The sequence below is a fragment of the Erithacus rubecula genome (genome assembly GCF_903797595.1).
Source record: "Erithacus rubecula genome assembly, chromosome: 4".
Taxonomy (NCBI): domain Eukaryota; kingdom Metazoa; phylum Chordata; class Aves; order Passeriformes; family Muscicapidae; genus Erithacus; species Erithacus rubecula.
Window position 1 is genome coordinate 33,652,869 of NC_136686.1, and position 22,268 is coordinate 33,675,136.

A 22,268-nucleotide genomic window follows, 5' to 3' on the forward strand; every position below is an offset into this window, starting at 1 on the left:
CCATCACGGGTCACAGCTTGCAGCAGGGCAGGAAACCGTGTGCATGTTTCCATGACCCAGCAGGGGCTCAGTGGCTACCTCTGAAACGCCAGTGCCCAAATGCATTTCTATCTCAGCAGCTTTTGGGGAGTCTCTGTTTGAGGAGATGAAAATGAACGGTGAGAGGCTTTTGTCTGAGATACTCAGAGGAGAGAGGGGAAAAAAAGGAAGTTCTTGATTCAGAAAACCCATCTGATTGGGGAAGTGGTTTCATTTTAAAGGGAAGATTGTTCTTGTGTTAATTCTGCAGCAGGTTGGGGTGGGGGCAGGGATGGGGATGAACACTCCAAAATGGGAGGATGGTTGATGGAGGGAGAATAAAATTGTCACACTCTTCTGCCTTGCTCCCTGCTCAGTGTCACTTTCAAGCCCTGCTCCTTTTTCTCCCCAAATAAACTGTTTTTCTTGTGAAACCTCGTAAGTAAGGACAGAGTGAACTAAGGAGAAATGCAGTCCTCTCTCAGGTTAGGCAGTATTCCTGCTGGTGAGAGAGCTGGCATTAGCAGGACTGTTTTGCAGGCACTTTGTGAGGCACAGAGGTGCTGTTGCTCCTCCCAGCCCTCCACACAGCTCAAGGACACAGCCCCTTGAGCTGGTTTTGGTTGCTGTGTGATGTATGTGTGTTTAGAGCTGTGTTGTAAGCAATGTGGGGAAAAAACCTCATGAAGGAGAGAGGACCATGTTAGAGACATAAGAACTGCTGACTAAATAAATAGCTTGAGGTCAAATTCAGAACAGGTGTAAAGCCCAAGTGCTCTTGCCTCCTCAGGCAGGATTGAAGCTGTAGAGGGCTGGCCCTTCTCCATCCATGAACACTTTCTTCTGAAGCCCTCTCCACCCTCAGCTCCCCAGCCTGCTGCTGTACTCATGGCAGCCCTTGAGCAGCACAGCAAAACAGGGCCAGACTTCTGCTTACCATCCTTTCCTGAGACAGACAGGCCGAGTTTGCAGGAGCAATGTGCATGTAGAAAAATAAGAAAAGACCTTGTGACTTGTTCTGCAGTCTGAGCTTGCATCTGTGTACACTCACTGCCACATAGAAGAGGCTCCTGTGAGACTGAAGGTCCTTGACTCACTAGAAGAGAAGAGCTATTATCTTCCCACATTCCCATTAACTGAGTCTGGTCTGAAGTCCCCTGGAGAGAATAACTGGCCCTTTAGAAGGCTTGATGTGAAAGGTAGGACCTAAACACTCTGGCTAGGGTCCCTTTCTCTAGGGCCATTCAGCCTCACAAAGAAAGACACAGATTGCACTCCCTTCCTCCCAGTCTCTTGTATTTATTCAGTTCAAGGATCACCTCCACCATTTTCATTCCTCTGGATCTGGTAGCCTTGCTTGTAACACTTGATGCACTTTAAATCCTTTCAGTTATTTCAGCTGGAGGAGTCTGTATGGTGAATACACTGATAAAAAACTACATGAGTCCAAATCATGTGAAAACAAAGCACCTGTGAGATGTTTTCTCCTGAAGGCACACAACAGACAGGCTCATGTAAATAAACCCTAGAGCATCTCCATTTTTTTCCAAAGTGCAGGGTATGTCTCCTTGTTGTGGTTCCTAGTCCTAACCCAATTCTCATGGTGGACAAACTAGTTCTAGGCTAGTTCAGTTCTAGGCTTGCCCTGGAGCAATACAACCTGTTCCACTCTTGAGGGAACCTAGAACCAGATGAGAAGTCAGTCTGCTTGAGCATCCCAGACAGGCAATACAGATGTGTAGTCAACTCAGATGGATACCAACTACCCAGCCAGCAGTGTGTCAGAAAATGCCCCTAAGGTGTCACATGTTTTGGACTACAAAACAAGGAAGGAAACAAGGAAGGAAGGAAACAAGGAAACAAGGAAGGGAGGAAGGAAGGGTGCTTTACTCCCTGTGCCTCCTGTGTTAGGGACCAGTTTTTGTCCCCAGATGCTCCCTGACTGCACACAAAAACTTAAATTTGAGCTGGTAATATCTGTTGTTCTGGTGGTCGTGATGGAAAATACCAAACCAAAAATGTGCATGCACCTTCCTACTGCTTGGTGCAGGCTTAAAATAATTGTGTAAATAAAAAGGACATATAAATATTTCCTACTGCTTTCAAGGGCATAAAGTCAGGGACAAAGTGCCATGTATTTCTCTGTGCTGAACATGTCAAGTGTATTCCCACAAGTCTCCACAGAGTGACAAAGTACAGGTCTGTTCAAATTCAATAGCCCCTTCAGGAGGCTTAGGCTGCCATTCAGCTTGGGCTTAGGGACTGGAGTCTGTTTTAAAGGTAGAAAGATGGTGATTATAAAAGGCCATAGGCAAGAAAAAACCCTCTTATAAAGATTATAGAAGGATCACTTAGAGTCTGATAAACTTGAATGAAGAGCCAGAGGGATTTTTTTGTTAGACTTGAAAGTGCAGCAAGATTGAAGCTTTATGGCTTTGAAATAAAATGGTAGAAGGGAAGCACGAGTTTTTACTTTGGTAGTTCAGGAAATATTAGTCTTGTAAAACAGAGTAGCTATAGATTTTCTTAGTACTCTAAGCAGCTCTTTTCACTTCCCTGATGCTGCCTTCCTAGAAGACATCATCACTTACAAGTAAAGATGCATATTAGATCTGTACTTAGGAAATACAGTCTATCTAACATCTGATATCATACAGAAAGTGCTAGCAGGGAGGGGAATCAAGTCATGCAGCTGACACTCAAGTTTGAATTTACACATGCAATCTTCAGTCCCTGTTACCTTCTTTCTACAACAGGCTGGTGAAAAATGTTCAACTGTCTAAGCACCTCGTGGGAAGGAATGCAGTCAGATTTTAATCTGTATTTATTGCCATTAAAGTGGCACACTGGTATCAGCAAGATTGGGGTTGTCACTGCCTGAGAGTAAAATGTCTCTGGGAATGGAAACCCACATCAGCATCACTGGGGACCTGCAGAAGTACAGAGAACCAGATAAGGCCAAGCCACAAACACCCAGCATGATTTAGTGTCTGTGAACAATATATAGACTGAAGGAAGTGCAAGTATGAAACAACCATCACAAAGAACTTGAAGCCCAAAGGTTTGTGCCATGCTCTTCTGCTTCTTATGATGGATGTAAATGTAGGTAGCTTGTCTTCAGTGAGGCTGGATTGGAAACTTCATTTTTTTTCTAAGCTTTTGTTTGATAGAACAAATTTAGGCTGGAGAAGAGGGGCCCATCACAAAACAGACCCTGTATGAAACAACTCCACAGCCTCTGTGAGGGAGGACAGAACATCATTGCCCACTTCAGTTATGATCTGAGCTCTTAGGACAGGCTTTTCAAGCAACTGTGGCAGTCTGAAAAACTGCAGCAGCCAAGCGGGGAGGGGAAGCAGCAACGGGGAGGAGTGGGAATTTTGGAAAGGAGAAGCAGCAAAGCAAGAACTAAAAGCAGGAGACAGATGGCATGAAGCTGTGTCAAAGGGGAAGTGGGAAGGTGCAAAAGAGGAATATAGGAAGTGAGGACAGTTTGCAGCCCAGTCAGGCTGAAGCAAATGAATGTTTACCCTGGTCGGCACCCAATGCACAGAGAAAAGTTCTCATGGCCACTCAGGACTGCCTGAGAGAGAGGTCACTTCAAAAAAAACCAAGGTGATGAGAAGACCATGTTCTGTGTGTGCAAAGAAATGAGCCCTGTGCTGCCTCCATGAAAGAATCCCCCCTGCTATTCTGTGTGTGCTGAAGGACAAGCCTCCTGCTCAGCTCCTGCCCTCCTGCTGTGATGTGCAAGCATCACTTCTGAAAAAGCCCCCTTGCTTTCTCCATCATCCTTGAGGGGACAGAACACCACAGAAATAGGGAGAGATGGGTGCTCCTCACTGTTTTGGATCCCTGTGGGGGATCTCATGCATTTCATTGCTGCTCTGCAGTCTCACATGGGTTCCATGCAAACCCAGCACATCTGGGTCGCTCTGAGGTGACCCAGTTCAGGACCCTGAAAACCTCCCAGAACAAAAGTGTCTCACTGAGTGTCTCACTCGATTTAGCTCCCATTAGCATCTCCCTCAAACTCAGCAAAGGGAACAAGAAACCCCAGATGTGTGCACTGCTGCATGTGCAGAAGGAAACTCATGTCAAGAGCACCTCTTGGTGGTGTAAGAGGACATCAGAGCAACAGCAACACATCTCTATATGCTGTGTATGTACACTGTAATATATACAATATAAAATATACACTGTAACCCTGTATATGCTCAGTTTGGGGTTATGACCCTATTTCCTGCAGGTTCCTTCCTTTTCCTGCAGCATGTACAAGTGGAAGATTTTAATGCAGCAGGTTCCAGTTGTTCTTGGAGCAAGTTCTGTATGTATTATTTGAGTGTAATATCCCATTATTAAATAATCCCATTTAAATGTGAAGGAAAGAAACATCCTGAAAGCTTTCATGTAGATCCCTGTTGTCCCTCTACAGAGGCTCTGGTGGAGGAGGGATGTTTATAGATTCACAGCACAGACTTCTGACTGGACAGGAACTGACTGTCCATTGCAGTTGCAGGGAATTATCTTCCAAAAGTAATTTGCTCAGAAATGGCCTCTTGCCAGGACTTCATAGCTTATTGCTGGACATGCAGATTTATAGTGTCTTTGGCATGGGTCCCACCTGTGTGTGGGTTCTCCACAGCAATTCCTTTTCCCTGACCAATTAAACTGGTCTTCTTCACCAATCCATTCCACACTGCAAGTCCCACAAGCCCATATGCCAAAGTACCAGGACAAAAGCAAACACTGGTGTTCAGGTGTTCAGCAGGTCTTTGTTCATCCCTGCCACCAGGTCCTAGAATGGTTTTTGTCTTTCCACCAGTACCATTCTCTAGAGCCTGATACACCTGCCTTCTGAGGTCATATAGTCTGTGCCTGCCTGTCCTTTCCCCTCTGTAAAAGCTTTTGTCCCTCTCTCTTATGTCCTTCTCTGACCTGTATTCCTGTGTCCCATCCCTACTCTCACTTGCAGAGGTGTCAGTGGGTTTCCTTCTTCCCCTTTCCCTACCACTCACAGAGGGAACACCTCGTACAGCTGGTGACTTTGTGCTTCTGAAATAGTGGCAGACTTGGAAACACTCCATGGTTGAAGGTTTCTGGGCTGCAGCCAGTGCTGAGTGACAGCTGGGAGCACTCTCCTCCAGAGCAGGTCAGTCATAGCAGCCTCCTGTGGCTGCAGCAGCACAAAGGCCATCAGCCTTTAGAGAAAGCCTTCACTAAGAGTTCCTTCCTTCAGGAACATCCCAGCTGCAAACCCACTGTTCTTGCTCTAATTGGCCTCCTGGCAAAGCATGAAAATTCTTAATTAATTCTGAGCCACCATATCCCATCTTCCATAAACCCATCTCCTGCCCATCCACCCATGAGTTCAGGCTGGAGCACACAGATGTGCACATGAACACTCTTTTCAAGGCTTCATGTTGCAGGGGGGGAGAAGGAAGAAAGAGGAGGCAAACTCTCATTTCAATAATGGAAAGAAAGGAGTAGAGCTTCCTGGAATCATTCTCCTCTTATCTCTTCTTTCTTAGGGTGGTTACTTTCTTCTTCTTGATGCTTAGCTCTAGAAGTTTCTTATTTTATGAGGACTGCCTGAGAGAGCTGGAGTTGTTCAGCTTGAAGAAGAGAAGGATGTGCTGGCAGTCCTCATAAAATAAGAAACTTTTAGAGCTAATACCACGTCCCCAGAGCCGAGGAGGAACGGAGCAGCCATTGGGTCGCAGCTGCTTTCTAGATGCCGCACGACTTCCTAGTTCAGCCTTCGCAGAAGTATTATTGTTCCTTGAGACGTTTCTCCCTTGATACTTAGGGTGGAAAGACCTGAAAAACCTTCATTACCCCTCATCACCCCAGTGCTCCCACTTCAGATTCCCTTCCCTGCTAACACCTCCTCCAAAGCTTGGGTGATAAAGGAGGGAGGAGAAAATCCACCTTTCCACATTGCTTGTTCAGCTCCCCTGGGAAAGCGGTTTGGTGCCCCCCGCTGTTCATTGGGATGAGGTGGGGAGGGAATGGGTGGGACAGGCAGGGAGAACAGGAGATGTTACAGCAGAAATGTCACAGCAGAAATGTCACACAGCCACCATCCCGAGCAGGAGCCCCGGCGGCTCCGCCTTCCTCCGGCCGAGCTGCGGTTCAGGGGCGGAGGGACCATCGTCGAGCCAAGTTCCCTCTTGCACTTCCTCCCTGCTTGCAACCTGCTGCCCTGGTAGCCACACTAGCCCATCCCTCCCTGCTGTTCGCCTTGGCCTGACTTCCCTGTGCCTCCGCCACGGGCGCAGAGCCATGCAAGCCATCAAGTGCGTGGTGGTGGGAGACGGGTACGTACCTGCGGGATTGGGGGGAGCGGGGACACCGGGGACATCAGGGACACCGAGGACACCAGGGACACCAGGAAAGGTGGATGCTCGCTGAAACTTTGCTTCTGACCTCCTGCTGATTGCTGCTACTGCAGACATGCTCGTTCCTCCTTCCCGGGGACAAGGGACATTCCTCTGGGGGAGTGTGGAAGAGGGCATTTTGCAGGGCACGTGCATGGAAATGCTGATCGTGCATCTGCATTTCCATCTGCATCCATGGGAAGTAGAGCAGGTCTGTCCCATGCACAGGAGGTGATGGTGGTCCTGCCAGTTAGATTTAAACCCCCTTAGGTACAAGGGCTCTCCTGCAGGTGAATGGCTCCTTGACAGCAGTGTGCTCACTGGGAAAGATGGGGAGAGGGCAAGATGTCTGTCAGCATCTCTGTGTTCAGGTTTTCACAGCTTTTTTTTTTCTTAGCTCTGTATTGGGGTGTGGTGGAGATTGCTGGCAAAGGGCCCTGTGGGCACATGGAGAAGAAGCTCTTTCCACTGAGACAGGCAGAAGTATAGACCACCTTGGGAATGGGAGCTTACAAAACCTCGCCTTCACACCATGGTGGCTTCTCTGCCCTTGTCCCCTGATGCCTGGAAATGGCCTAATCCAAGCCATCCATGAGTTAAGCAGTCATCACTGCCCAGGGCAGCAAGGGTACGGTGGGCAGAGTGTCTTCTTGTCCTGTGGGATGAGTAAATGCAAGGGAGGGAAGGAGGAGAGGCTGTGCTTGGGATGGAATTGTTTAATTCCTTTCCACCTAGAAGCTGGCCAGAGTTATCTGTGGCAGCTGTGAGGTAGCAGATGAAGAGACATTTACAGCAGTGCTGCTCCCCACAGTCACTTCCTCCTTTAGATCTCGCCTGGGAAAGAAGATGTCTGCACACAGAGTTGTACATGTCAGACATGTTCTCAGGGGCTGGGGATGGGGAGAAGGCATAAGGAAAGACAGAGCTCCAAATAATGACCACAGCCTCTAAGAAGACTTTGAGCTGGACCTGGATGAGCAACTCCACAGGACCTGTCCCTCCTCCTGGGCTGTGCTGGTTGAGGCAGGGTGCTGTCACCACCTCCATTTCCTGTGTTCTGTAACTGAAACATGGCCAAGCTTTCCCAGGCCACACAAACCTGAGAAACAGCATCCCAGCAGGAGGAGGATTTTCTTTTTCAACACCTGTCTTGGCTATCATATTTTCTTCCAATTTCTCTGCACTTCTTTCCCTTACCAGTTGCTACCAGTCCCTGGTCACAGCACCTGATTCGCAGGCAGGAATGTGTGTGCTTGAGTGTTGAAGCTGGCCTGGCAGCTTTGCCATGGCACACCAGGGCAGTGCAGCTGTGCTGCTGTGAGCTTACAGCACTCTGCTTGCACTGCAAAATGGGCTCCCACCTCCATCTCACAGTGGATGTGTTTTAGCTGAGTGATCTCTGTACTGGACCGTAAAAACAACCCTTCGTGCTCAAAGACAACAAACATTTCTGGGCAACATCCTGTCTTTCTTCCTGCCAGGTTTCTAACCTGTGGTTCTGCACTGTCTGGTCCTATGAATGTGTTTCTGCTCCCAGGGGTCTCCAGATAGGACCAGGTTAGAGGTGTGGAAGGCTTGCTCCATCTCACCCTAGCACTGCCTGCACTGTTATGAATTCCTGCTATTGTTTTCTTTCTCTTCCAGGGCTGTGGGAAAAACCTGTCTCCTTATCAGCTATACCACCAATGCCTTCCCAGGAGAATACATCCCCACTGTGTGAGTAATGCATGAACAGGTCCTGGAGGGGGTGGGAGGCATGAAAAGCAGCATGTGAAGGGGTGCAGTGACCCCTAGTTGTCCACTCCATGGGTCAGAATCTCCATGCCAAGCAGAGGAAACCCAGTGAGGGTGTCTCTAACTTTGGATCTGCCACCTTTCACAAGAAGCAAACATATAAAACCCTGGTATAAATGGGATATTTGGGAGACTGCAGCCAACTCAAGGTCTATCTGCTTGCTAAGTTTGCAAGTAGCAGATGGGATCCTGTTGGCCAAAACAAACAGGAACAAGGCTACAACAACTGGGCCAGACCCAAGAGAAGGCAGAGGCAGATGGGTGGACATGGGACCCCACTTTGGACCCTGTCCAAAGCACTGTCATTGGAGCAGTCGTAGATTCTGCATGGAGCAGAACCATGGAATTGGTTGGAAAAGACCTCTGAGGTTATTAGGTCCAACCAATGCCTAGCACTGCCAAGCCCACTACTAAATCATGTCCCTTCTAATGTGAAGATGCCATGAACACATTCAAAACACCTTTGTGTTCGTTCCTTCCTATCACTGTTTTCCTTTAATCTGGGAAGAAAAGTAGCAAAAGAACCAGGAAATAAAATTTTCTGGGATGAGGGTAGGAACTTCTCTATTGCTTTATTATGCTTTTTTTTTTTTTTTTTCTACCAAGGAAAGAACTTTTTACTTCTAAGCATGCAATCCTGACAGTTGTTCTAAAACATTTCAAGCTGGATTGTCAAAGAGTATTGGGACACATTGTTCTCAGTTCCAGCAGTGCTGTTGAAGAGTGTAGCCAACTACAGAGACATGGATTCCTCTTCACTTCTAAGCACAAAACTAAGTTTTGAGCACAGAAAAAAGGCAAGGGCTTGGCTCTAGAGTGGTTGTGGGAAGGATATTGGGAGAAAAAATGGGAGAAGAAAATGATTTGTGCATCTGCACGCAAGGTATCAAAGGTGTAGCTGCAGCCAGGCACCTGTCCAGAGCAGCTGAATGACAGGGAGGAGGTTGATGAGTGGGAATTCCACTCATCAAGGGTGGAGGTTCACAGGAAGCCAGCATCACCCAGGTGAGCTGAGAAGAGGAATCACCACCCACTACTGGAAGGGCTCCCTTTTCTTCTGTTTGAACCATGGCCTGTGTCTCTGAATTTCAGGTTTGATAACTATTCTGCCAACGTGATGGTTGACAGCAAGCCTGTGAATCTGGGACTGTGGGATACTGCTGGACAGGAGGATTATGACAGGCTGAGGCCACTCTCTTACCCACAGACGGTGGGTCACACTCCCTGCCCCTCCTCCCTCCCTCCTCAGCTGCATCTCCATCCCTCACTGCAGAGCTCATGCCATGAAACAGTGACAGGGCTGTTACTGTCTCTCTGCCCCTTTCTGAGAATATCTCTGTTGATGTACAACTGCCTTGAAACCTGAAAGTTGAAAGATATCTAAAGGATATTTTGGAGCTTTTATCTGAACTCACATAACTGGTGTAACTGAACAAGAAAAAGAGGCATTCAAAGACACTCTTGAGCCCAGCTGACACTGACTTTGTGTGGAGCAGATGCCTTACACAGTCCTGGAAAAAACCTTCCCTTTGTAAAGTTAAGGTGGTTCATGGCATTTAAGAGCTGAGGCAGGAGCTTGTCACATTTCTGTGAACCCCACTCTTCTGACTTTTCCTTTTAAAAGAGAGATGATTTGTGGTCATGTGTTTGATCTGCTGGTGCCTCTAGCAGAACAAATGGGTGCCTCAGATACTGTGTTCACCAGTTTTTCACCACACTGACAGAGTGATTTCAGGGTTTAAGGATCACCTTTCCTGGAGAATGTTTCAAGCAGTCTTTTGGCAAGCTCAGAAAGACCTTGCTCCTTCAGGCATTAGTCTGAAGGTTGCCACTACAATCAAAAAGTTTAGGAATTGATTAGAAATTATTTGTTTGGGCTAGGTTCAGCCACCTAAAAATCAGACACCTTTTGTAAGGTGTTTTTGCCTGCAGTCAGTGCAAGCAGGTCTATTTCTCAACAACATGCTTGCATCCACCCTGGGACACATCTCAAGGATAGGTGGAGGAATGTTTCTCCAAGGTTTTTGTCTCTGATGGCTGTAGAAGTATGGAAATGGATAGGCTGGATCTGGCACCACTGCTCCAGCAGTGAAGCTGGACAAAATAGATATAACCTTGATGAGCTGGTATGGTTTTGGTTCTGTTTGGTTTGCTCTGGTTTGAAAAGAAGTTTAAATTCTACTGTGCCCAGGAGAATCACTTACCAGGAGAGCCAAAATTGCCTCCTCTGAGTCCTGTGTGTATACTTTTTAGGCTGAAACTAGGTCTGTCTCAACTGTAGCCAAAGCTGCTTTGGCCTGAAAGCTCTCTGGTGTTCTGTGAGAAATGAGCAGGAAGCTGTCAGGCCCTTTCCCATGAGGATGAGTGTGCCAACCACAAGAACCCCATCCTCAGAGCTGACCATTTGGCTCCTCTGATAATGGTGGCTATGGTTACAATGACTCAGGGGAGCAGAGATCCTTCTCTCCACTAGAAGGAAGAAGCAGCAGTCAGGGCTTTTATATTATAGAGAGCTTTCCCAAGCACAGCCCTCTGCAGTAGAGGGTGTTGCCCACACAGACCTTCCCTCCCCTCTGCCCCTTCTTCCTGCTTCATCATGCCATCCCATGCTCCCATCCTAACCCTGCACCATGGTTGTATGCCTACAGGATGTCTTCCTGATCTGCTTCTCCCTCGTCAGCCCAGCCTCTTACGAAAACGTCCGTGCTAAGGTGAGACTGTGTCCTGGTCCCCCAGGAGGTGAGGGGCTGATGGTGGTGGTGGTCTTGCAGTGAGAGACTGCCACTAGGACATCTGGGTTCAAGAGGTCATGTCTCTTTTCTGTTAGTCAGAAACCTCCTTCAGATGCCTTTTCTGCTTCATTTCAAAGAAGGCAGCCAACTCTACTAACAGGCTAGTAGTATTCATCTTGCTGGGATGTTGTGCTGTTAGATCACAGACTTGCATTCTGATGGCATCTTTCAGCCAACACTGCTGAAAAGCACAGACACACAGAACTGGTCACAGGGTATAAGAAGCAGGTATTCACAGCTTTTAGATGGGAAGAGAGGGAAGTAGGGAGAGACTGGTGAACAGGAGAACAAGAGTATGTCCTTCCTATCACTTTAAGGTTCAAGGGCAGAGAGCAGCTAGTGCTTTTGCATAACAAAACTTGAGCTCCCTATGAGATTTTGCCCAAGGACCCATCAACAGGAGCTGGGCCAGGCTACAGTGCCCAACAGTTAATGTGAGAAAGGACAGGCTGTCAGCTACCTTGCTGACAGTTTTTCAGGAGTGCCTCTGTTTTCCCATGTGCACACCCATGTGTGTGCCCTCTTCTCACATCTGTGCCATTTTGCTCCATTGCTAGTGGTTCCCCGAGGTGCGGCACCACTGCCCGAGCACTCCGATAATCCTCGTGGGCACAAAGCTGGATCTCCGTGATGACAAGGACACCATTGAGAAGCTGAAGGAGAAGAAGCTAGCCCCCATAACCTATCCTCAGGGTCTTGCTCTGGCCAAGGAAATAGGTATGTGGTTGAGAATCATCTTGGACCTGCTGAGGAAGAAGAAAAGGGCTTCACCCCAGTTTAATAAGGCTTTTGTAGCAGTATCTCATAGAATCTCCAAGGGACATCCAGGGTCATGGGACAAAATACACTTCAGGAGACTCAGGAAGGAGATCTGCTTCTTGAGGAAGAACTCAACCCCTCAGCCCTCTGTTTTCTGCCTCTCTCTAGCCACCATCCTCCACATACACACACAGCTATACACTTTCATATTCTGGTCCCCTTTTACTCTGCTTACTTCTATCTGGGACAATATTTTTTCTGTGCAAGCCACAGCTGCTCTGTGGGCAGAGGCCACTCCTCCATATCCGGAGAGAGGCAGAAGAGAAGCTTTTAACCTCTCTCAGGAAGAGTTGCAACTGCAGTTTCCTGTCCCTGCCTCTGTCTGCTGGGGCTGATATGTGCAATCCCAGGTATGAGTGTTCACCCCACCATCCAGCTCTTCTCAGATGTGGCACACAGAAGTAGGAGAGAGGGTGAGAAACACAGCTTGAGGGGTAGCCAATAGGCAAACCCAGGTGTAGTGCAGCTGGCAAGCTTTGCCCTGAAGTCAAGACTGAGTGAAATGTGTCCTGACAATGTGTAATGCCTTTGATCCCCTGAGATGTGTTTATTCAGCTCGGGCAAGAGCCAGGTGCCGTGCTTTCCAGCATAAAGAGCAGAGACCTGGCTATCCCCAGCTCCCCTCCTCCCCAGTGCAACAAGCCCTGCTTCCCCCCCAGACTCGGTGAAGTACCTGGAGTGCTCGGCGCTGACGCAGCGCGGGCTCAAGACGGTGTTTGACGAGGCCATCCGAGCAGTGCTGTGCCCGCAGCCCACCCGCACCAAGAAACGCGCCTGCAGCCTCCTCTAGGCGGGTGAGTCTCACACGGGTGCCTGGCACTGATGGGTCACCTTCAGAGAGAGAGAGGGAGACAGCCAGTCCTGCCTGGGGAAAGATCAGGACATGCTGAGATGCACCCAGGATCAACTTCCCCCTCCTGCTTCACTGTGGGCAAGTTTGTTCCCATCTCTTGACGTGGGGCAGCCTAGATTTTCCACTCGTGCCCTCACAGAGAAGAACTGTCAGCTTCTGCCACAGAGGGAACTACATCCAGGCTGCCCTGGGGATGACCTGCTCTGGGACCTATGAAGCCATGGCCTTTGCCTATATAAAAAAAAATTAAGGAAAAGAAAAAGCTGTTCCCTTATTCATGGTAGCTGCCATTGGCCCTTTCTCCTACCAAGCCCTGCTCACCTAAAGGGTTTTTTTGTCTTGTTCATTGGCAAGTGGCAACTTCTGCTGCAGGACACCTTTACTCCTCATATTGTCCCTACCTGCCTCCCCTTCAGTACAAGGCAGCAGAGGGAATAGAGAGGCTTCAGGAAAAGACTCAAAGCTGGTCAGAACCTGATGAGAGAGAAGAGTGAAAGCCTGCAGGTGCAGACCCTGTCCCTTCATACACCCACCATCACCAGAGCAGAGGGAGGGAGAGCAGGAGGATGGTTGAGCTGGTACTATGAGTTCTGTCATGTTTTTGGCTCTAGATCCCAGCCTTGTCCTGATGCCAGGTGCTGCCCACCACACAGGAGAGTGATGGCTCCAGCAACCCAGAGCTCAGCACCTTGGGGCAGTCATTGCTTTTTACTCCTGCCAGCTTGAAAGACTGCTGTGGGTCTGTAGCATTGGTTTGCCTCCTCACACAGTGTCCTCATTCTCACCTCACCTGCCCACCTGCCCCTTCCCTTCCTTGTGATCCCCTGAGATCACACACAGTGAGTAAGAGCCAATAAACAGACTGTACATTGTTGTTATGTCCGTGATGTGTTGCACCTCAGGGACACAGCCCTGAAGCCATGAGCAGAGGGATGGCTGGGCTGGAGGCAGCTCCCAGCTGTGCCCCCTTCAGCAGAGACAATTCAGGCAGCACCACACGGAGCCTGGTGAGCCCCAGCTGCTGTGGGATGATGACACCTGGCCTGATTCACCCTCCAGGTTGCTGAGTTCTCAGCTGAGCCCCCTGCATTCCTTTTGCCTTTCCTCTTCTCAGTTTCCATGTGTTCAGAGGAGAAGTTGTCTCCCCTCTGTGCCACACAGAGGATGGGGATGCAGGCTTTGGGGGGGATGCCTGGATGCAGACTCCTCTCCGTGGGGACTGCCCCCGCAGGTTGCTGGGGACATCTTTTCACCAAAACATTGCTGCATTAATTCTTCTGAGCTCTGGCACTCTCTCACACTGCCAGACACAGGCAGAGTGAGAATAGGAAGGGGGAGGGCAGGGAAAAAAATTAAAGAGGGAAGAATGAGTCACCAGTCCAGACAAATTGCCTCCAAGACACTAAAATTAAGCTGAAGAGAGAGGTCCCAGCAGTACTATGGATCTGGCAGCTGTGAGCACCTGCTTTCCTGATGCATTGCAGGGACTTGAGAGTAAGTGTTACAGGGTGGTTGCTGCTGCCACTACTTGCAGGAAAGAGGAGGGCTTAGGGTGTGATGATTGGCACTGCAAAATCCTGCAGTCCGAGGAGGGCACAGAGAAGCTATGGAGTTGAGCCAGATTGCTGCTCCCAGATGCAGCAACACTTCTGAGCTTCAAAGGCTGCTTCCTGCACTGAGGAGGCTCATTGGTGATGCCAGGTACAGCCAGACACAGTGAAGCTCCCGAGGTACCCTGCTGCCAGGGAAATTTCTGCAATTTTAATTCATGGAATAAGGCAGTTAATTCAGTGATGTGACATATTACCTACTGATAAAGTTCAGAGGAACCCTGGAGGGCATCCTGTGGCAGGGAGTTCCAAAAATATCTGCACTGCACATGGGCTGCAGGATGAACTGTCCAGGCCCCTTCCAATGGTAATGTAAATTATGTCAATGTAAGTCCAGAAGAATAAAAATGAAGCCTCTGGTATGGGCTATGTACCTGTGAAAGGGCAAGGGACACAAAGTACTTGAAAATGGGGTCTGACCTCAAAGCTTTAAGCATCCAAAGCATGACTCAAAGCGATATATTCCCAGTGCTTTATTATTTCTCTCCAGTTTTCAAGCCTTGGCTTTTGCCTTTTCAGTCTGGCCCATCCCTATCATGCACAGCAATGCAAATAATGTGTGTGAAACAAAATTCATGTATCTGCCTACCTGTGGAAGTGCACAGGCTGAGCTCTCCTCCCAACACAATTTAAGCGGAGGCAGAGAATGGGACACGACTCAGAGCACTGAGGAATGATCTGGGGACCTGGAATTTGTGATCATATGTCTGTGCTTACACTAACAAGTCCTGCAAGGGTTAGCAGGACTGTGTAGAGCTCTGCTGTTGCATGGCTCTGTTTCTTCTAACAGAGGAGCTTGGGGGCTTTTGCATGGTGCTGCAGACACCTGCCCTGCTGTGGTAAAGAGAACCTCTGGGTGCTACCCATGCCATTCCTTCCCCAGTGAGGACTCCTCTCTGTTCTGTGTCTCCAGGCAGCATTCTGGCCAAGTTCCAGCCTAAAGAGGCCTGATAGCTTTGAAGTCCTGTGCTGCTTTCACCAGCCCATCTTTGAGCAGCACTGGCTGCACATAAAGTTGCCCAAGTAGGTTTGGATGCCACGTTTTAGACCCTGGCTATCTTGTGCTTGAAAAGATACTGCCTTCTTTTGTTAAAGCTGCAATTTACCCTAGGGGCTCAAATGCTCACAAATGGCAGTGCCAAATGTCAAGAACTGGGTGATGCACAGCTCAGGGAATCACTGATGCTGGCTCCGGGGCAGGAAAGGGGGTGAGAATGACAGGGAAGCCCTTTGTGTAGGGAATGGGATGGGAAAGTCCTTCGTGGGACAGTTGCTCACACAAAGATTCATTTATTTCTTAGATCAGTTTCCTCTGTGTCTGTTTCTTTCAGCAGAGATGAAATCTGGTGGGAGAGTTTGGGACTGTTAAACTGGAACATTTTCCCAATGAAGGTGCAAAAGAGATCATGTCCCTCATCTCCATCCATCTGGAGGTGCTCAGAGGGCAGAAGGAATTTTGTGCTCAGCATCACCCCGATTTCTGAGCAGCCTGGCAGCCAGAATGTTTTGCTGTGTCCCTGCAGCTCCGAGCAGCTCCAGCCCTGCCTGCAGGACCCTTGGAGCAGGGTCCCGTCTCCTGGATGCCCCTAGGAAAGCCGAGCTGCGTCGCCCCCTCCTGCGCGCCACTCTCCCACCCCATATCCGCTCTCTGCATCCCTCTTTTCTTCCCTCCGCTGCCTTCAGCTTCTTTTCCCGCACTCCTCATTCCTTCATCCTCGCCTCTTCGCGCTCCCCTTATCCCTCTGCCCATCTCCTCGCGCCTCCCTCTCCCGCTTTTATTCTCCCTGCCGGTATCTCCCCCCGCTCATCATCGTTCTCCTGCCCTGTGGTCCATCCCCTCCTTCTCCTCCTTCTCCTGCCGCCGTTTCCATTGGCTGCGGGCTGCCGGTACCGGCGCTCGGCTCCTTGTGCCCGAGCCCCGCGGATGCCGGGGGCTGCGTGGGGCAGAGACCCCCGGCCGTGGGGCTGAGGGGCCGCGATTGCCCCGGGCTCCTTGGCCCCCGGGGGCGATGGGCGAGCCCGGCGAGCGGGACTGGCTGCTCCGGCAGCGCCCGGCGGGGCTCGCTCCCCCCGGGAGAGAGGGACAGGGGACAGGCGCGACACGGCTTCTCCCGGGCGAGCGGAGGGAAATGTCCATCCCGGCGACATGTAAGTACCCGGCGGCTCTGCCCGCTCTTCCCGCGGGCTTCAGTCCACGCAGAAGTTAAGTCTGTAGTTGCAGAGAAAAAAAACCTGCCGACCACCCCCCGCTCCCGACCCTCCAACTCAGCCTGGTCCTTAGGAGAGAGCTCAGCCCCGAGGTGAGACGGCAGAGTCCTGAGCTGGGGCAGGGCTGTGGCAAACGGGGGGGGACAGGAGGCAGTGGTGCAGGTTGTTTGGTTGTGTTGTCCCTCCCAGCTGCTATTCATGGTTTGTTACCAGGACTAGGCTCAGCTTTCAGCATCCACCTCATCCTCTCATTCAATGTAACTATATATTTATGGGGTTTTTTTCCCCTAAGGAAAGAAGTAGTGCCAATTTTCCATCTCTTCCTACCTCCCTGCCTTATTCCTGCTCTCCAGCTGCATGAATCAGGCGTATTCTGGTAGCACCTGTTAGAGGATCCAAGCCTCTGGCAACAGGTGCTGTCCACATCAGGAACAGATCCAAGTGGATGCCAACACACTATCAGTCTGAGGCCAGGGTTCCTCACCAACTCTCACCTATGCATGTGCTGCCAAAGCAACCAGCACACTGGATCCAAACTAGATGGAGCACTGGTACCCAGTGTTTTTTTCTGCCAAGCAAGCCAAAATGTGTGACATGGCATTTGAGATGGTACCTGGTACTTGACAAAGTTAGAATGGCAGCAACAGACCATGCCTGCTTAAAGATCAAATTTTTTCCCTGCAGCTGCCTGAGCAGGAAAATCAATTTATAGGAAATCCATGCTTTTTGTTGCACATCTTAGTCATTTTTGATAGGGCTTCTGAAGCTACCCTAGAGCTAGATTTACTGTCTTGCTAAACAACAGTCTGAACAACTGGCTTTGAGATCTGGACCCCAGACGCTTCTCCAAATGCTTTGCAGCTCCACCAGAAGTGTCTCCATCCATAGCTGGCATTTGTAAGGCTCCAAACGCTTGGCCTTTTTCTTCTTTAAATTCCTTTGCATGCATCTAAAGGGATTCCTATCTGTGTCTTCATCTTTTAGAGGATCATCCTATTGTTATAGGATACTGTTCTGGCTTCTGCCACCTTTTGCAGGGATCTTTGTCCCTAGAGCAGCCATTGCCCTCCTCTTTTCTCCAACAAGTGGTTTCTGTCACTAGAACAGAATTAGAAAAAATATTGTCCTTGAACTTAGAGTTTCAAATCACTTCCTACTCTTCTTATTCATTCCAGCCACTCATGTGTGGGACAGCCTGGTGCTGCAGGACCCTGTGAGATGGGCTTCTGTCAGGACAGTGTGTCACAGCCCAAGGCACCTGAAAATTATGAAAACCTAAACAATCCCAGTCCTTCAAAAGTCAAATGCTCTAAAGCAGGAAACATTTATACAGTAGCCTGTAGAAATGGCCTTAAGATGTAGTTGCTCAATTATGGTTTTATGGGGCCTATCAGATGAGGTTCCTTCAGCATAAAATTTGGTGCATCTGTGGACTCTGTTGGGTTTGCCTGTTTGATGTCCAAGGAATCCATCTAAAGCTCAGGTCTCCCCTAGGGTTTCCAGAACCTGGAATGGCACCTACAAACCAACCAACCAACCAAACAAACTAGTAACGAAAACCCAACCAACCAAAAAAACCCAAAAAACCAAAACAAACAAAAAAAACCCAACACCAAACAAACAAGCACTGAATATATTAGACATTTGTGAATAAAGTTGTTATGCTACTGAAAATCACAGCTGTGAGAAAAGTCTCTGGAGTGTCTCTGGCCTCCTGAAAGTAGTCAAATTTGGGAGCCCTTTCCTTTGACATACCCAGTTTTAATTTCAATAGAAAAGTAGCTTCAGAGCCCTAAGAGATTTGTTGAGATGTGAAAAGGTGAGCCTCAGGGTCCCCATTCACTTCCACCAAGTCATCTTCCCTTCCAAGGACCTAATTTAGAGGGATGATCCTGATAGTCCACACTTCCAAAAAATTTTTTCCAGAGCTGGAGTAATCCTGAGAGAAACACAAATCTCCCCTGCATTAGGTTTTCCAGGGTGTCTCTGGTCCACAGTAAGTGCTGGGCTCTGTATTTCACAAATGGAGCCTTGACAAAAGGCACGTCCATCCCTGCTCTCCCTGCAGCTCCTCACCCAGTGTCAGCAGTGAGCTGCTGGTGAATGGAGAGCTTGTTTGTTCAAGGCTGTCTCTGAGTGAGCTGAGTGCTGTTTCCATGCCAAACCCTGATGTGACGAGCAATTGAGTGTCCCAGCTTAGGAAAGCTGGGACACTGCTTTGGTGCTGCAAACAGGTGGGGCAGGCAGCGCCTCTGCCATTAGCAGTGTGTTGCAACATGCAGAAGGAGAGGGAGAGGTAGGCGAGGAGAACAAGAGAAAAAGAGACAAGAGGGGTCTGGATTGATCCCTCTTGGTGTACCCAAAATTATCTTTCCTTTACTCTCAAACTGACATAACACAAACCAGCTGCCCTTCAGCTCAGGTGCTGAGCTAAGCCTCTCTGCTTGGATTGAAAGGGCTTTTTCTTCTCCTGTGGGGATAGCAATAACCTGGCCAGTCCAAAAAGAGCTTCAACAAGCAAGAGAATAAATACTCAGAGAATAGGAAAGTCAGAGTTGGAAAAGCTCTTTGTCACTGGATGCTTTTCCCTCTTGTTTGTAAAGCACCTGCCATTCATGAGAACCAGGCCCCTGGTGACCATATCCTTAGTATTGGATACATTAGCAGAAAATGAAAACTTTCCCTGCCCTTATGCTAGTCTGTTGTTCTTTCCCCAGAGTATCTCTCACTAGAGGAGAGGCCTCCATTGAGCCGTGTTTGTACCTCCATGTCCACTGTGCCTCACAGGACTAGATGGGTTTGATATTGTCCTAGATTTTCCAGCACCTGCTAGCATCCACAAACTCCCCTGGATTTCCCACACCTGCCCATACCTAACACACAGTTAAAGTGGAGATTTTACCTGTGGCTTGTTCAGCTGTCATGTCCCCAGTATCAATGTTTTTTTTCTCCTCCCCTCAGCTCCAGATTGCTAACTGATCCTGCAAGGACACTGCCCCCTGCCCTCTTCCCTGCCTCTGCTATGGACACTTCTGCTTTTAGCCTCCCCACACCGGCAGTGTCGGAGGAGGGGAATGCCTCCAGTAGCTGGGCAGGCTTCACTACCCCCAACAGCTCCTCCACCGTCAGCCCTGGTGTAGTTGTCAGCGGTGTCCTCATCCCCGTGGTCTACCTCATTGTCTGTGTGGTGGGGCTGGCTGGGAACTCCCTGGTCATTTACGTGGTCCTGCGGCACTCCGTGAGCGAGTCGGTGACCAACGTGTACATCTTGAACCTGGCCCTGGCTGACGAGCTCTTCATGCTGGGCCTGCCCTTCCTGGCTGCACAGAATGCCCTGTCCTACTGGCCCTTTGGCTCTTTCATGTGCCGCCTGGTGATGGCCGTGGATGCCATCAACCAGTTCACCAGCATCTTCTGCCTGACGGTGATGAGCGTAGATCGCTACCTGGCTGTGGTCCACCCAGGGAAGTCCTCCAAGTGGAGGACAGCACGGGTGGCCAAGGCTGTCAGCGTCACCGTGTGGGTGCTGTCTTCCATAGTGGTGCTGCCCGTGGTTGTCTTCTCAGATGTCCCTTTAGGGATGAGCACGTGCCACATCCAGTGGCCAGAGCCTGCCTCAGTGTGGAGAGCTGGCTTCATCGTCTACACCGCCACCCTGGGCTTCTTTGGGCCACTGCTGGTGATCTGCCTCTGCTATCTCCTGATTGTTGTGAAGGTTCGCTCCTCCGGCAGGCGGGTGAGGGCTCTGTCCTCCAAGCACAAGCTTTCCGAGCGCAGAGTCACCCGCATGGTGGTGACTGTGGTGGCCGTCTTTGTCCTTTGCTGGCTTCCCTTCTATGTCCTCAACATAATCAACGTTGTCTGCCCGCTCCCAGAGGAGCCATCCCTCTTTGGAGTCTACTTCCTGGTGGTGGTGCTGCCGTACGCCAACAGCTGCGCCAACCCCATCATCTACGGCTTCCTCTCCTACCGCTTCCAGCAGGGCTTCCGCAGGGCCATCTTCAGGCCGTCCCGCCGGGTCCAGAGCCAGGAGGCGCCCGCCTGCCCCCCCGGGAGGCTGGATGACCACAGGGAAGAGGGGGAGATCAGCAAGATCGCCCAGAATGGAAATGACAGGCAGGAGCGCCCTCTAAGCAGCGAAGAAGGAAAAAGCAGTGAGCAAAAACCACTCCCTGAGGAGCCCGCGGGATGCGAGAAGAGCAGCAAGCTGCATGTCAGCTATTTATGATGGAAGGGGTGGTGCAGGGGAAAGAGACATCGGGACGTGGGATCCCCTTCGCCTTCTCTGCTTCCAAAGGCAATGGGAGATATGATACAAGTGAATAATAAAGTCTGAGGGAATGCTTAAAGATGAATAGGGCTCCATGATCTTGCGGAAAAAGCAAGGCATTGCTCTTGGCTTTGGAAGAGAAACCTGAGGTTTGTGTGGCACCAGAAATTGGTAAAAAATAAAACCTCCTTAATATAATGTAGCATTTAGAAGCAGGCATTCTTTATTTGGCTGGATGCAAAGGGGGGTGTCTCCTTCAAAATATCATGCATGCTGAGTACAGAAAAATCTCCCATTTATTTACTATATTTTACATACATGCTCGTTGATTTTCCCAGAATAAACATACATATGATATTAATTTCCCCAAAATCACTGATGTATTTACCTTCTCTTTGCACATGTGCTCCTGTGTTCTGGGAGTCTCTTGGTGGTTCATCTTGGTTGATGACCCCAAGATCATACCTGACTACTTGGTGAACTGATAAAAGTTGGCACAACTTGACTGGTTGCTTTCAAGTTATTCTCCCTACAGAATAACATTGTACAGTTCCACAGGCTCATGGATTTTGGAGAGTAAGCATCATATTCGCCACCAGGAGCAAACAACTGCCCATCTGGCAACACCAGGTAAAGAGCAGACTGCATTTAGGGGCAGCTGAAGAGGTGATGGGCACTGGGAGTACAGAGAGAGCAAGGTCAGCCCTAGAGTGATCTGCCCTTAGATGACCCAGCTTTGGAGGGCCTAGGCTGCCATCTCATGGTGGCACCTTGAGGAAGTCCCCAAATGCCACATACCACATGTAGGCAACCCAGTGCCTTGACTATCCTCCTTATGAACATGAGAAGTGGTTTACCTTAAAAGATGAACAGAAAGGAGAAATGTCTGCAGCAAAGACGTACCAGCCAGTTGCATGCATGGCTGGCCCCCCTCTAGTTCTTAAAAAATCTTGGGGACAGATTTCCTGCCCCTGCTGATCATGGCTGGAGGCCACTGACTGCTCAAACCCTCCTATTTCTTTTCAGAGCTCTTATGGACTCTGGGAAGGATGCTGAGACTTACCTGGGATAAAAAAATGGAACATTTTTTTCCTGCACTTCACATTCCTCAGGGCTTTCCTGATGCCCCTGCACCTGGTGGGAGGTGTAAGAAAGGTAGAGAAGAAGACAATGAACATGAGATGGAGGCAGCATTTCTTTTCTTCTCCTAAAGCCTTACTGTAGATAAAGAAAAATCTTTGGACTTGGAAGGTCAGGTGGGCAAAACTGTTCTGTGTGTTTAGGGGAGGGGGTGCTATAGATTTGGCTCTCCTGAGAGTACACAATGCCTTTGAGTTGAGTCCATCTCTGCATGGAGTTATGTTTGGCTGATACAGGAGGTGAAGGCATCTCTCAGTACAAGATGGGGGCAGGAAGCAGACAGAGGTCAGGGGATTTCCAGTGTGTGAGAACTGTGGTTATAAAAAGCCTGGGCAATACTAGGAACCAGTTTATCCTGTAGGAAGTGGTAGAGTATTTGGCTCA

General features: G+C 49.4%; 2 protein-coding genes across 2 annotated transcripts; both read left to right on the plus strand.

The window, feature by feature from the left end:
* The first annotated feature begins 6,177 nt into the window (after positions 1–6,177).
* Positions 6,178–13,538, plus strand: RAC2 (Rac family small GTPase 2). The gene is made up of 7 exons (XM_079305129.1): positions 6,178–6,338; positions 8,043–8,114; positions 9,285–9,402; positions 10,841–10,903; positions 11,542–11,701; positions 12,463–12,597; positions 13,268–13,538. The coding sequence occupies exons 1-6, from the start codon at positions 6,304–6,306 to the stop codon at positions 12,591–12,593; spliced, it is 579 nt and encodes a 192-aa protein (XP_079161255.1). The 5' UTR covers positions 6,178–6,303; the 3' UTR covers positions 12,594–12,597; positions 13,268–13,538.
* Positions 13,539–13,670: 132 nt separating this feature from the next.
* On the plus strand, positions 13,671–21,087 carry SSTR3 (somatostatin receptor 3). The gene is made up of 2 exons (XM_079305128.1): positions 13,671–16,414; positions 19,436–21,087. Exon 2 carries the CDS (start codon positions 19,497–19,499, stop codon positions 20,700–20,702), a length of 1,206 nt encoding a protein of 401 aa, XP_079161254.1. The 5' UTR covers positions 13,671–16,414; positions 19,436–19,496; the 3' UTR covers positions 20,703–21,087.
* The last annotated feature ends 1,181 nt before the right edge of the window (positions 21,088–22,268 follow it).

Coding starts and splice junctions, on each gene's coding strand:
- RAC2 (XM_079305129.1), top strand. CDS start 6,304: ATGCAAGCCATCAAGTGCGTGGTGGTGGGAGACGG. Junction 10,904..11,541: donor ACGAAAACGTCCGTGCTAAG/GTGAGACTGTGT, acceptor CTCCATTGCTAG/TGGTTCCCCGAGGTGCGGCA. Junction 11,702..12,462: donor TGCTCTGGCCAAGGAAATAG/GTATGTGGTTGA, acceptor CTTCCCCCCCAG/ACTCGGTGAAGTACCTGGAG.
- SSTR3 (XM_079305128.1), top strand. CDS start 19,497: ATGGACACTTCTGCTTTTAGCCTCCCCACACCGGCAGTGTCGGAGGAG.